At 45.1% G+C, this 12911-nt stretch overlaps 1 protein-coding gene and 1 pseudogene across 1 annotated transcript in view; both read right to left on the bottom strand.

Annotated features, from left to right (window-relative positions):
• Otud4 (OTU deubiquitinase 4) overlaps nucleotides 1-4182 on the bottom strand; it is a 46273-nt gene extending 42091 nt beyond the window's left edge. Inside the window, exon 1 of the mRNA XM_021220816.2 lies at nucleotides 3867-4182. Coding sequence (XP_021076475.1) covers nucleotides 3867-4025 — 159 coding nt within the window. The 5' untranslated portion in view covers nucleotides 4026-4182. The remainder of the gene's footprint in view (nucleotides 1-3866) is intronic.
• Nucleotides 4183-12063: 7881 nt separating this feature from the next.
• On the bottom strand, nucleotides 12064-12905 carry LOC110337642 (annotated as a pseudogene).
• Nucleotides 12906-12911: the final 6 nt, after the last annotated feature.

Genomic DNA, 12911 nt, shown 5'->3' with positions numbered 1-12911 from the left:
TTCATCAAAAACAGACTTATTTGAAAATGTAAGCCCACTGTGGTTTCAGAATAATTTTTATGTATCCCTTTTTATCAAGCTTACAAAATTCAAAATCCCCAAATGAGCAGCCATGCAGAACTGGGAAGAGCATTTGTTCTTATAGCTAAACCCGAGGCTGGCAGGATGGCACAGCTGGTAAAGGCCCTTGCTGTGTTTGAGCCCACAAACTGTCTGCCACATATATGCACTAGTATATTCAAAGACATACACACAAAAATAAATGAATAATGCAAACAAAATCATAAAGTACCAACCAAAATAAGGATGTTCAGACCTCTCATCTGTCATCTCCCTAAATAATCAGTTCAACAAAAACAGACAGAAAAAATTGGAATTTTATCAAACTTTGAGCTGATATTAAGCAAACTAAATTTCATATCAAATGTTCATCTCCAATACTTTCACCATGTTTAAAGAGATTAAAGTAAATTACTTTCTATAAATAAGTATCTTAAAATGAAGGTATTACCAGTACTCTGAAGTTCATCGTTAAAATCTGTATCTCCACACCATCACCCATATACACTTGAAATAAAACATCACTTCAAACTATCAAAGCCTCTTATAGATTTACAAGAGAATGTAGAGAATGTAGCTTTAAGAGTTACAACTCCAACTGAATCTCTCTAGTGTTCAAGTGAGGAGAACTTAAGAAAAAAGCTCAAAACTTAAGAAAAAAAGAGGCTCCAACTGCACATTCTACACCTCTCCTGGATAACTGTTTTTCGGCTGGTAAATTAAAAAGTTAACCTTCAAGAGCCCATCTTTGGTTTTTGGCTTGTTAGAACATTCTGGTTATCAAGGGAAATTGCATCTATACTTCTTGGTTGTTATCCAGGAGAGGTGTAAAATGTGCAGCTAGATCCTCTTTTTCTTACTGTTTTAGGACATTACTAAAACACAGTCTAAGCTTCCTGCATCACAAGAACCATCCACACATTTTTAAAAACACCAACTGTTTGCCATTTCGACAAATTACACTTGGCAATATATCTTTCCCAGTAGCTACATTAGACACTGTTATGGATCAAGCATTATTAATCTGAGTGAGCCACAGTGACACCTGATAGGGCCTGCCTACCATCAGCAAAGCGCCTCCCATGCATGTTAAAGCCATTCACCTAACAGGTGGCAGACAGAAATTAGTAAAGCTTATTTCTCATCAGTAACTACATCACGAATATCTTTTTTTTCTCCTTTTAACAAAGATTTTAAAACATGGCATCAACCTGAACCTGCAATCCAGATGCAAAGCTCTCATCAATGTACATGAAGTGTAGAACACTTATAATTTACTAAGTCAAACAATGCAAGAAAAGCAACACTGAAATGACAACTCTTCAAATAGTTACTTCTCAATCCCTGAACACTCAAAATTCAAATGGTCTGCTATGTTGCTTCATGAAAATAGGCTAAAGGTAGAAGCTTTAAGACAAGGTAGTGATAAACACAGGGAAAGGCTGAGACACTGTTTTAGCAAGTCCTCTAAGAGTGCCCTATTTTTAGCTACAAGGCTAGGAGCTGATTCAGGTCAGACTTCCTGCAGGCCCAAATCCACAAGTGTAAAAAAAAAAAGGAAAAAGCATATCTAAATCAGGTAATCTGAAGGGGAAAAGGCTAATCTCAAGTGAGGTCTCGTCCTCTTCTCTTAGGCCTATTTAGCTTCCTGACTCTTTAAAAATATTTATTGAAATATTTACCAGAAAAGAAATTCCACTAAAACAAATCCTTCCTACAGATTTTTTGTTTTGTTTTATTTTGTTTTTCGAGACAGGATTTCTCTGAATAGCCCTGGCTGTCCTGGAACTCACTTTGTAGAACAGGCTGGCCTCGAACTCAGAAATCCGCCTGCCTCTGCCTCTGCTGGGATCAAAGGCGTGCGCCACCACGCCCGGCTCCTACAGATTTTTAAAAGGCAGTGGAAGTTAGCACACTCTTCCTCACCATCACTTCCTCCTCAGTCCGTATCTACTGGAATATTCACACTCTTCCTCACCATCACTTCCTCCTCAGTCCGTATCTACTGGAATAGTATGCTTCCTCAGACCTAGGCTCAATATAATCAAAATAAAGCATCCCCAAATTTGTAAAGGTTAGGTCCTTTAAGACTAACCCAGGGGCTGGTGAGATGGCTCAGTGGGTAAGAGCACCCGACTGCTCTTCCAAAGGTCTGGAGTTCAAATCCCAGCAACCACATGGTGGCTCATAACCATCTGTAACAAGATCTGACTCCCTCTTCTGGAGTGTCTGAAGACAGCTACAGTGTACTTACATATAATAAATAAATAAATCTTTAAAAAAAAAAAAAAAAGACTAACCCAGATCCCAAGGCGGAAACGGGGTTCACCCCTATCAATGAGTTCTTAGTGCAACTAGCTCCTGCCCACTGCCCACTGTGCAGACACTAAGTCCCCCAAGCTGCTCTTCTATTCCCCAAGGATTTGTGTCACGTCTCATGGGCAAAAACACACCTTTCTGTCTCAATTTAAATAGGCCTGGATAATTCAACTCCAAACACTAACCTGTATCCTCCACAAACTTGCTAATGCTAATGCAGTATAATATAAACCAACACCATGGCATGACTTTACTTCCCCTCTTCAGCTTCTAGAGGTGTTGGGGGCCAAGAAGGCTGAGACAAGGAGACAGAATCTTCTCCATCTGGAAAACTCACAAATGGAGCAGACTGTTTACCTATGTAACAGTAAAGAGTGGGCTGGAAACACTGCACCCACACTGGAGCTTCCTAAATTTCTGAAAATAAGAGATGTCAAATGGTAGGCTGGTTTGGAAAGTATCCGAGAATGTTTCAATGGACATACCTGTCATAAATGCAAAGTGTTCTATATTTACATACTCTGAAAAATACATAGCCTGGTGATTCTAAAAACAGAAATCTTAAAAGCTAGTTAGCGCACAAAAGGGGGAGGGAGGGAGGGGACAAAACCATAAAAACTCCAGATTAAGCTAAAGGAAAGCAAACTGTAAATGGTATGAAATACAAACTGGAGCAGTAATGTGAAACTTTTTTAATCCAACTACTTTAGCAGCTAGTCTTCAAATATAGGATGGGTTTTGGTGACCCCGCCCCTACATCTGATTACATAACATGGGGAAAAGGGCTCAAAAAAGAAAAATCTTGAGTATTCTTCCCTGGAACTCGTCCCACTCCTGAGTTCTAACTCACTTCTCTTTGGTAAAATGTTCGACCTGTACTGGGAATAATTTTTGACCAGTAAGGAAAACAAAAAAAAAACAAAAACTGACATGTGCCTAGACTGAAAATCCATCCTATTGCTTAAAGGCTTTTAGAAGAGTAAATTCTTTAGTACACCCTTGCCTGATTCCAAAATAATATAGTGTGGGACCTACTCAAGATTAAGTCACTGGGAAGACCCTATACAGGAAGACTGCTTTCCTTAAACAGCAAAGTTGGCCGTCTGTTTCGAGTGACACCGGTAAGACCGACAACCCCGCATTCCAAAGTCCAGCAACAGGGAAAAATAAAAATTGTGAAGCAGTCACATTGAGTGCCGCACCTCCTCCAGTAAACATGCGGTTAACTAGTGGGAACACTGGGCTGCTAAAAACTGAGCGCAGGTGAATGCGGAACACAACTCAGAAACAGCATGTCGCTGGGTCCCCGGCGGGCAGGCGGCGGGCAGGCCGCCCGGGATGTCCTCCCTCGGTCCCGTGCCGGCGTTACAATGGGCCGCTGTGACGACAGCGAGCCCCGCGCGGCCCCGCTGTGGGCGGCCAGGCAGCAGCGGGCGGCGTGTCGCCCCCAACCCCGCGCCCGCCCCGCTCGAGCCCGGGTCCTTTACCTGCTCGGCCACAGCCCGGAACAAGCACGACCCGTCCTTGGCGACCAATTTCCGATACAAGCCCAGTCTGCGCAGATAGGCGTCCATGGGCGTCGCATCCTCCAGCGGCCCCACGCCGCCCTGGTCCACGCCGTCGAGCGCGCCGACGGCTGCCTCCATGTTGCCGGTCCGCTGCAGCGTGCGCGGGGCGAACTAGCCCCACATGGCCGCGCCGCCGGCTGCTCGACGCCCGGGCCTGGGGCAGGCTGCGGCTCGGGCTCCGGCTCCGACGCGGACACGGCGAGCGGCGGCAGGAAGAGGCGGCGGCGGCGGCCCGAGGAGGTGGCCGGCGCTCTCCCGGAGCATAGGGGAGCCCAGCCTAGTGCACGGCCATCCGCACGCGGCCGCCTCCGCGGAGGGACACGCGCCCGCGGGCAGCCCGGGGGTCGCCGCCCCCACAAGTTTCCGGGTCCCGACCGGTGTGAGACGAGAAAAGCCCCGGCGGCGCGCCCGGCTGAGATTAAGCGAGGCCTGCGTCTCCCGCACGCGCCCCACGCCGAGAACCGAGGAAACCGGGAGAGAAAGTCGCGGCCGCTCGTTTCCCCCACCTCACCGGAGGGCGCCTGAGGGGCGGGGAGCGGGAAGGGGCGCCCGGCGGAGGGCAGCAACCTCGCAGCCTAGAATTTGTTTTCGCTTTCAGCCCTCGGCGCAGCGGACGACGGGAGTTGTAGTTTCAGCCGCCGCAGGAAGTCCTCGTGCGGAGGGCGGGGACGCCCGGGTCGGTCTACCCGGAGGGGAGGTGCCCCGCGGGCTCGCGGACTACAAATCCCTACAACGCTAGCGGTGCCGAACCTAGAACTGCCTTCGCGCTTCCCAGGCCGCGTCCGCGAGCAGGCCCGAGGGTGTCTCGCTTACGCCGCTGACCTGCGCGCGCCGCCCCGCCCTCCCGGCGAGCCTCCCGCCCTGAGCGCCGTGGGGCGGCGGGAAGCGCGCGAGCGCTGCTTGCGTGCAGTTGCTAGGGGCTCAGTGGCGGTGCCGCCGGCCCTTTGTGCAGTTCCAGAGGACGCACCTGTCGGCACCCCACCCGGGGGCCTCCCCTCCTGGCGTTTTCTTAGGGGTGGCTAAACGCCTAGAGCGGAAAACCGGGCACCTCGCCCGAGGCTCTTGGAACCGCCAGCCTCAAGCCAACCCATTTTGACCCTCAATGAAGCGTTGACGGTGGATTGAAATTGGGACAGCTCACACTCCGACAAGATCTGGCTTTGCCAAGGGCATGCCTGCTCGTTCTGTCACAGCAGCTGCGCCCTGCCACACAAAGAGCTGTCCCTGTTAGAAGAAATTACTTTTTTTTTTTTTTTTTAACTTCGGTGACAACGCTACGGGGAATCCGACCTGAGCTAGAGACTTAGAAATAGGTAGTCCAATTGGGTTTGCGAATCCGGAAACTTAACAACCTCTTGGGACGCCAGAATTTTATTTTACTAGCATACAATAGCATCTCGTATCATTTAAATTTATTAGAACTTCGGTCTGGACGTCATGTTAGAGGAAGAAAATGGTTAAATTACTTTGGGTTTAAAGGTGTAGGCAGTCTGGGGAATGGTGCCAAGACATGCCAGGTGGTAGGATTGCAACACGTTACTTAAAATGTAAGCTATTAATATTTAAATGTTCCTATAATTGTGCTATTTTTAGAAAATATATCGCAAGCTAAAAAAAAAAAAAAAATCCTTGTCCCAAATTTAAAATTTTTACTTGTAGAGGGAAAACACTTTGAGAAATCCAAGGGCTTTGTTCTTTGTTTGACTTAGTTTAAGAGGCATACTCCATATACCCTAGACAGGCTTTGAACTTGCCATATAGCCAAAGATGACCTGGAATTCCTGGCCATCTTGCCTCCACCCACCCTCCCCAAATACTAAGATCACTGATATGCCACTACATTCTGTTCCATGTGGCATGGAATGAAACTCTGGGCTTGATGCATGCTAAGCAAGTATTCTACCAGCTGTGCTTCCCCCAGGTTCAAAACGAATTCAACCTTGTAGATCTATAGTTTCTTTTAGTAATATCTAAACTCTCGTGCTTTAAATACAATTCCTAAAGTGAGTAGGTACTATATGATCAATTAACTGAATGTGCACAGAGAAGGCAATGCCTTCTGATACTGGTTTTGATATTCCTTCAATAAGAAATTATGGCCGGGTGTGGTGGCACACACCTTTAATCCCAGCACTTGGGAGGCAGAGGCAGGTGAATTTCTGAGTTCGAGGCCAGCTTGGTCTACAGAGTGAGTTCCAGGACAGCCAGGGCTATACAGAGAAACCCTGTCTCGAAAAACGAAACAAAAAACAACAAAAAACAAAACAAAAAAAATTATGGGACTAGCTGGGCGGTGGTGGCACATGCCTTTAATCCCAGCACTTGGGAGGCAGAGGCAGGTAGATTTCTGAGTTCAAGGCCAGCCTGGTCTTCAAAGTGAGTTCCAGGACAGCCAGGGCTATACAGAGAAACCCTGTCTCAAAAAAAAAAAAAAAATTATGGGGCTAACTTCATATCCCATATGTATTTGTGGGCAATATGTATATATGTTAAGATTATATTGCTCGCCGGGTGTGGTGGCACACACCTTTAATCCCAGCACTCGGGAGGCAGAGGCAGGTGGATTTCTGAGTTCGAGGCCAGCCTGGTCTACAAAGTGAGTTCAGGACAGCCAGGACTACACAGAGAAACCCTGTCTCAAAAAAACCAAATAAATAAATAAATAAATAAATAATAAAAGATTATATTGCTCATAGCTTGATATTTTTCAAAACTTTCAAAATTTGTTCTTTGTGATTGAAATGTGCAAGATTTCATTGCATTAATTTTCTCATCCTTCAAATAAAATCTTTGCTCAATTTATATGCACTAAACGTGTGCGATAGTGTTTCATGTATATTTTCCATTTTAAGACAGCCAGATTTTCATTACTTAAATGCACTTGCTTATTTTTTTAAGATTTTATTATTATATCTAAGTACAATATAGCTGTCCTCAGACACACCAGAAGAGGGCATCAGATCCCATTACAGATGGTTGTGAGCCACCATGTGGTTGCTGGGATTTGAACTTAAGACCTTCAGAAGAGCAGTCAGTGTTCTTAACCACTGAGCCATCTCTCCAGCCCATACTTCCATTTTTTTAACGAAGTAACACCATCTTCTAAAGTCTCAAGGTTTCTCTGAGATACTTAAGGGAAACTAAATGCCTTTCAATATAAAATATCTTTATTTTCAATCACAGTAATTTAACTTATTAGTAATAGAATAATCAAAATGTTAATGGTCATGATCACTAGTTTTTTGTTTTGTTTTTTTTAAAAGATTTATTTATTTTATGTATGTGAGCACACTGTCTTCAGACACTCCAGAAGAGGGCATTGGATCCCATTACAGATGGTTGTGAGCCACCATGTGGTTGCTGGGAATTGAACTCAGGACCTCTGGAAGAGCAGTCGGTTCTCTTAGCCACTTAGCCATCTCTCCAGCCCTCTGATTACTCATTTTAATTGTTCTATGAAGCCTGGCACTAAGGTCTGTTTCCCACGTATTTTTAAATTTGTTCTTTGAATAAATACTTAAAAATAGAAGCCCTTATCAGAATCCATTAAATTTTGTGATTTTAACTGATATGTCATGAGAAGTGGTAAAATAACAAATGTCTGGTCTTTTGCACAATGGATATTGTCTGACCTACTGAAGCAGTGTAAAATGGTCTCACTCTGCTTCTAGTTCCAAAGTTAGAGGAGACGCACCTATCACATCTGACCCCTGGACTTCATAAGGAAAGCCCTTAAATATTATGGTCCCTAATCCAGGACCAACCCTCTGTATGCCAACTCACCAAATATAGTTCAGTGTTGAGGCAACATCAGGGCATCTGGGATCTTCAAACTGGGAAAAACATACAGAAACTCACTTTCTATGACCCTTCACACTTCTTAATATTAACCTCTAAATGTCTTTGAAAAACCAAACCAGTACTGATTGAAAATGTTCATTTCTAAGAGAGCCATTTGTGTTGTAGATGTATAACTTAGGGCTAGGCACTGTTGCATGCTAACTTGTTCTCTGTGTTGAGGTCTGCCCCTCCCAGCATAGCTGTAGTCACTTTGTTCATGCCTACCAGCTATTTCATATTTCTGCTGTAACATGCCTGTCAGTCATTGACACAGAGAAATGACTTGACTCAGAGCAGGGTCATACTGACCACATCCCCTATTAGTCTCTGAGGTTTGTTAGGATTAGCAAACCTTTATGTAGGACCCATCAAGTTAAAAGTCAATATGAACTGTTATGTCTAAAATGGCTTGAGTCAGAGCTGACCAACATGCAATACTTCCTGTGGATTTTGTATTTCGTACTCAGGGAGGAGGAGAAGAGGGGTGGAAAGATGTAAAAGTCCAGGAGCCAGTACATACACTGAAAGACAGTCACTTTCTCACAGGGATTAAAGTCTCAACATGATTGCCCCAGTTTTTAAGTTATCACAGCATGACTGGTGTTATCCTGCCATTTTCACATGCATCTATCCCCGGACCCGCCATTGTTCTCTCAGATATGACCTGTCTCCCAACCCCACCTGCTATCCTGCACCACTGCACAATCTCCCTTCTGCTTTCCTATCACATGAATTCCGTGTTCCTCCTCTCTCCTGTAAGGTCTTTCCCTCCCTTCTTCTGAATTCCTTGGTAGAATTTCTGTACTCAGTCTTACCTGGTCCTTGGCTTTTCTTTGATGGGAATTTTTGTTTGTTTGTTTTTTTAGACATGGTCTCTTGTCCTGGCAGTGGTAGAACAGAGGCAGGTAGATTTCTGAGTTGGAGTTCAGCCTGGTCTACAGAGAGAGTTAGTCTGAGCTAAACAGAGAAATCGTGTCTCAAAAAAAAAAAAAAAAAAAAGACACGGTCTCTCTTCTCTCAGTATGTACCCTAACTGCCTGGAACCACTTTGTAGACCAAGACTAGCCTTAAACTCATACAGAAATCCAGCTTCCTCTGACTCAGTGCTGGGATTTAAAGGCCTATGGTACCACAGCAGGTGCTGTTTAGAGACTTTTTTATTAAAGTTATGAACACTTTTGTTTAACTCAGTGTCTCTGAAGCTGAGGCTGGCCTTGAACTCATAATCTTCCTGCCACTGTCAATGGTTTAGTTTTGAAGATTCTTTGTTCATTTTTTCATTTGGATAACCTTTCTAAAGGTGGAAGTGTTGTATTAAAATCATTTTTTACACCAGGTGTGGTGGCACACGTCTTTAATCCCAGCACTCGGGAGGCAGAGGCAGGCGGATTTCTGAGTTCGAGGCCAGCCTGGTCTACAGAGTGAGTTCCAGGATAGCCAGGGCTACACAGAGAAACTCTGTCTCAAAAAAACAAGAAATAAAACAAAATTTTTTTAAAATAATTTTTTTTTACTAGCTGGATATGGTAGCACATATATATAAACCTAGCACCTCCAAGGTGGAAGTGTAGCAGGATTTTCCCCCAATTGATTTAAATGCAAGAAGCCTGTGATTGGACAGGGAAAGGGGAGGTGGAGCTAAGAGTTTCAGAGACAGACAGGGAGAAAGAAGGAAGGAAAATGGAAGAAGAGAAAGACGATCCAGATTCTGCATGGCTTTAAATAGCCACAGGTAGCTATGAATATCTTATAAGGGATGCATAATTACAGGACAATTTGTCTTATCTAGGTGGGCAATTTATAGAAATATCAATTGGCTCTGAGTTCATTGTGTGGGTGAGATTTTACTGATATAAATCTGACTTATAAATTACAAGCCTCTAGAGTTTTGATTTTACCAGGTTACTGGGATTTGGGACCGCTGACCACAGCGGGTGAATGGCTGGGAGTGTGAGCAGAATCTGCATCTGGGGCTAACCATGATGGCGTGAGGGGTGGGGGTGGGGACATGGGGCCAAGAGCGTCAAGGGGGCGTGGTAGGCAGTAGCGCAGGGTGGTGCCGTTTCTTAACATTTCCCACAACATGGAAGCAGGAGGACCGTTCTGGGCTACATGAGACCTTATCTCAAAAACAACAAATCAGTACAGTCAGAAACTGACTCCAGTAGGGAATGGGGGAGGGGATGCGGGGGGGGGGAGAGTGTGAAATTTATAGAGAGATAAAAGTCGACTATCATCTTGACGTATGTCTCTTGATTATGTAAATAATTGCTCTGGCATCCTGAACCCCCAGACAGAGTTATTAACAGGCTGGCAGCCAATGGCGGGTAAGTTCTGCACAGAACCTTACCAACCTAAGACAGATTAGCATTGCTGTTGATAATGCATATTCCACGACATTCTTGTCAGAAGCCCTAGGACAGGCACAGTCTTGTTTATGAAATAAAAAAGGGGGGGAAATGTGGAGAGTTTGGGGGGCTACTTGGCAGGAATCTGACATTGGCCAAGGACAAGGAAATGGGCTTCAGGCAGGAATCTGACATTAGACCATGACCAGGAAGTGTGGTGCTCAGGCAGGAATCTAATTTTAGACTAGAACAAAGAAGTAGGCTTCAGGCAAGAATCTGACTTTGGGCTAGGACAGGGAAGTAGGCTCAGATATCTTGGTCATCCTGATAAGCCCTTAGAAACAGTGATGTGGAACTCTGTTTATTGCCTTGCTTGTTCCTCAACCTAGAACTGACCTTAATACTTACATGTAATTTAAATGGTATAGAGCAAATTGGGAAAAAATAAACCCACCTCAGCCTCAGAACTGGCTGGGGTCATGCTGCAATGTTGTCTAATTGTCCTTTCTCCTTTTAATCCTCATTCCTGTGCTGGAGAACCTGTTTGACTGAGCTGGCTTGGTCATTTGTGTTTTCCACAAGATGCTAGAAGATTCCTTGAGCTGGAATGACAGACAGCCACGTGGGTGCCACTTGTGTTTTTCTGCGTCACGCTACAGGCGCCTTGTCTGCGTGGGCAGAAAACACCTTGGACTGGGTTCGTACTGAAGAGCTAAACTTCCTAAAATAGAGATGAGCTGCAAGAAAGAACATTATTTATTAATTATACGCGGGAGAATCCAACCCTCTCCCTCATGTCCCATTGTCTCTGCTGAGTGTCTCTCTCAATGTCGCATGTCTCAATCAATGGCGCACGGTCCAGTCCTCAGTGGAACTGTGTCCAGAAGGCGGGTCCAATCGAGTGGGCGGTGACGACATTGGTGGTTGGTCCGGGCGACTAGTGGGCGTTGACAGTGGGCGGTCTGAGGACGCTGTGTTCTGGCTGATCCGCTGCAAGGAGCGCAATACAATGCTTAGAGGGAGGCGGACGAGACCCAACAGGTGGGAAGCCTGGGGGCAGGCAAGCAGACGTGATTCAGGAGAAGGAACTGAAAATTCTACATCTGGATTGGCAGGCATCAGGATTGAGAGAAATATTGGGCCTGACTTGAGCATTTGGAACCTCAAAGCCCACTCCCAGTGGCACACTTCCTCCAACAAGGCCACCCCTTCCAATAGTTCCAATCTCTACGGGCCTGTGGGAGCCACTTTCTTTTTTCTTTTTCTTTTTCTTTCTTTCTTTTTTTTTTTGATTTATGAAAAATAAATTTATTACATAACACCTTGTTTTTAACAATGTTCAATTTTTTTTTATTCAGAATACTTGTGTCGTTCATGTAAAATAGTTGGATACAGTATGTTGTATGTTATAGCTTTTTATTTCCCCTCAAAAGTTCTAAGGCTCTCCTACTCCCTCTCCTTTGCTGAATTAAGGGCGCCCTGAAAATATGCGAACAGCCTTTTAAAAAGAAAGTTAACTGAACAAAATTGTCATAGCACTACACTAGGCAGCTTCAAATCAGGACAGAAGAGTGCGGACTGACGCCGTGCCTCGCGGAGGTCGCCACTCATGCTTTTGTAATCAGAAAGCATGCTCACAAATCAGCAACACCAATGAGGAAAAGAAAACACTCTGCAACAATCATTTCAGCTTGCTGAACCAACAGGCTTCTAACTGTGCTAGCCCTTTCATTTCAAGTCTAACTCCAAACTTAGGTACAACCTGGAAGCTACTACCCCAGTCTGTGACAACTGGTGGAACTCGGCTACTGGACATTGTGAAGATGTGGTTGTACAGTACATTCGAATGGCCCACACCAGGCTCCCGCAGAGTGCCGCAGCCAGTCCTGCAGCATGAGCAACAGTGCACTGACAGACTCCAGCACAGCTCAGTACCTATGTGAGTACTGTGGAGGCTGCTGGGAGTAGCTGAGTATCCCATGCTGCTCTGGGGCTGTGATGTGCTTGGTCCAGGGTTGGGATAAGCAGCATATGGATTGGAACGCTGATAGTCGGAGGTCATGACGAGTCCACCTGAAGTAGTGGTAGGAGGGACAACTCTCACTTTCTTCAAAGGGGGCCCCTATGCGTGGCCGCTGTCCTGGTTCCCTGGATGGCCAATTCCATTAGTGTGGTTATTGCCCTGCTGCTGCTGGTTCTTTTTGTCTCCTTTCTCATCAGGCTCTTCTTCTGTTAAAAATTCTCGTTTGGGATACGGGATCTGACAACCGGCGAAAACATCTGACGTGGGAAGTGGGTCTTCTAGGAAGTAGGTGTCCTGCATGGCCTGCTCTGAGGTAATTCGCTTTATTGGGTCCATAGTGAGCAACTTCTGAAGCAAGTGGAATGCTTTACTATCAGGTTTAACTTTATGCTTTTCCATATACTTGATAAGGCTGCAATCGGTATACGTATTTCTTCTGAAATCTTTCATTAATGTTGAATGTTCGGGCATCTTTTTTATATCTTCCCAATCTTTATCTGCAGGGAATCCCATTACATTGAATATTCTGTCCAGCTGGCCATGGTGATAAGGATTACTAGTTTTGATGTCCTCTTGTCGACAGTAAAATATTGGTTCTGACGTTAGTAGTTCTGCAAATATACACCCTATAGCCCAAATATCAATCGCTTTGGTATAATGTCGCGCTCCGAGGAGTAACTCTGGAGCTCGGTACCAGAATGTTACAACCACTGGATCCAAATCTGCTAAGGGCTTCAAAGGCGAATTAAATAA

Source organism: Mus pahari, chromosome 20 (genome assembly GCF_900095145.1).
Source record: "Mus pahari chromosome 20, PAHARI_EIJ_v1.1, whole genome shotgun sequence".
NCBI classification, from domain to species: Eukaryota; Metazoa; Chordata; class Mammalia; order Rodentia; family Muridae; genus Mus; species Mus pahari.
Note: the sequence above shows the minus strand (reverse complement) of the source record. Positions and strands in the feature narration are given on the sequence as shown.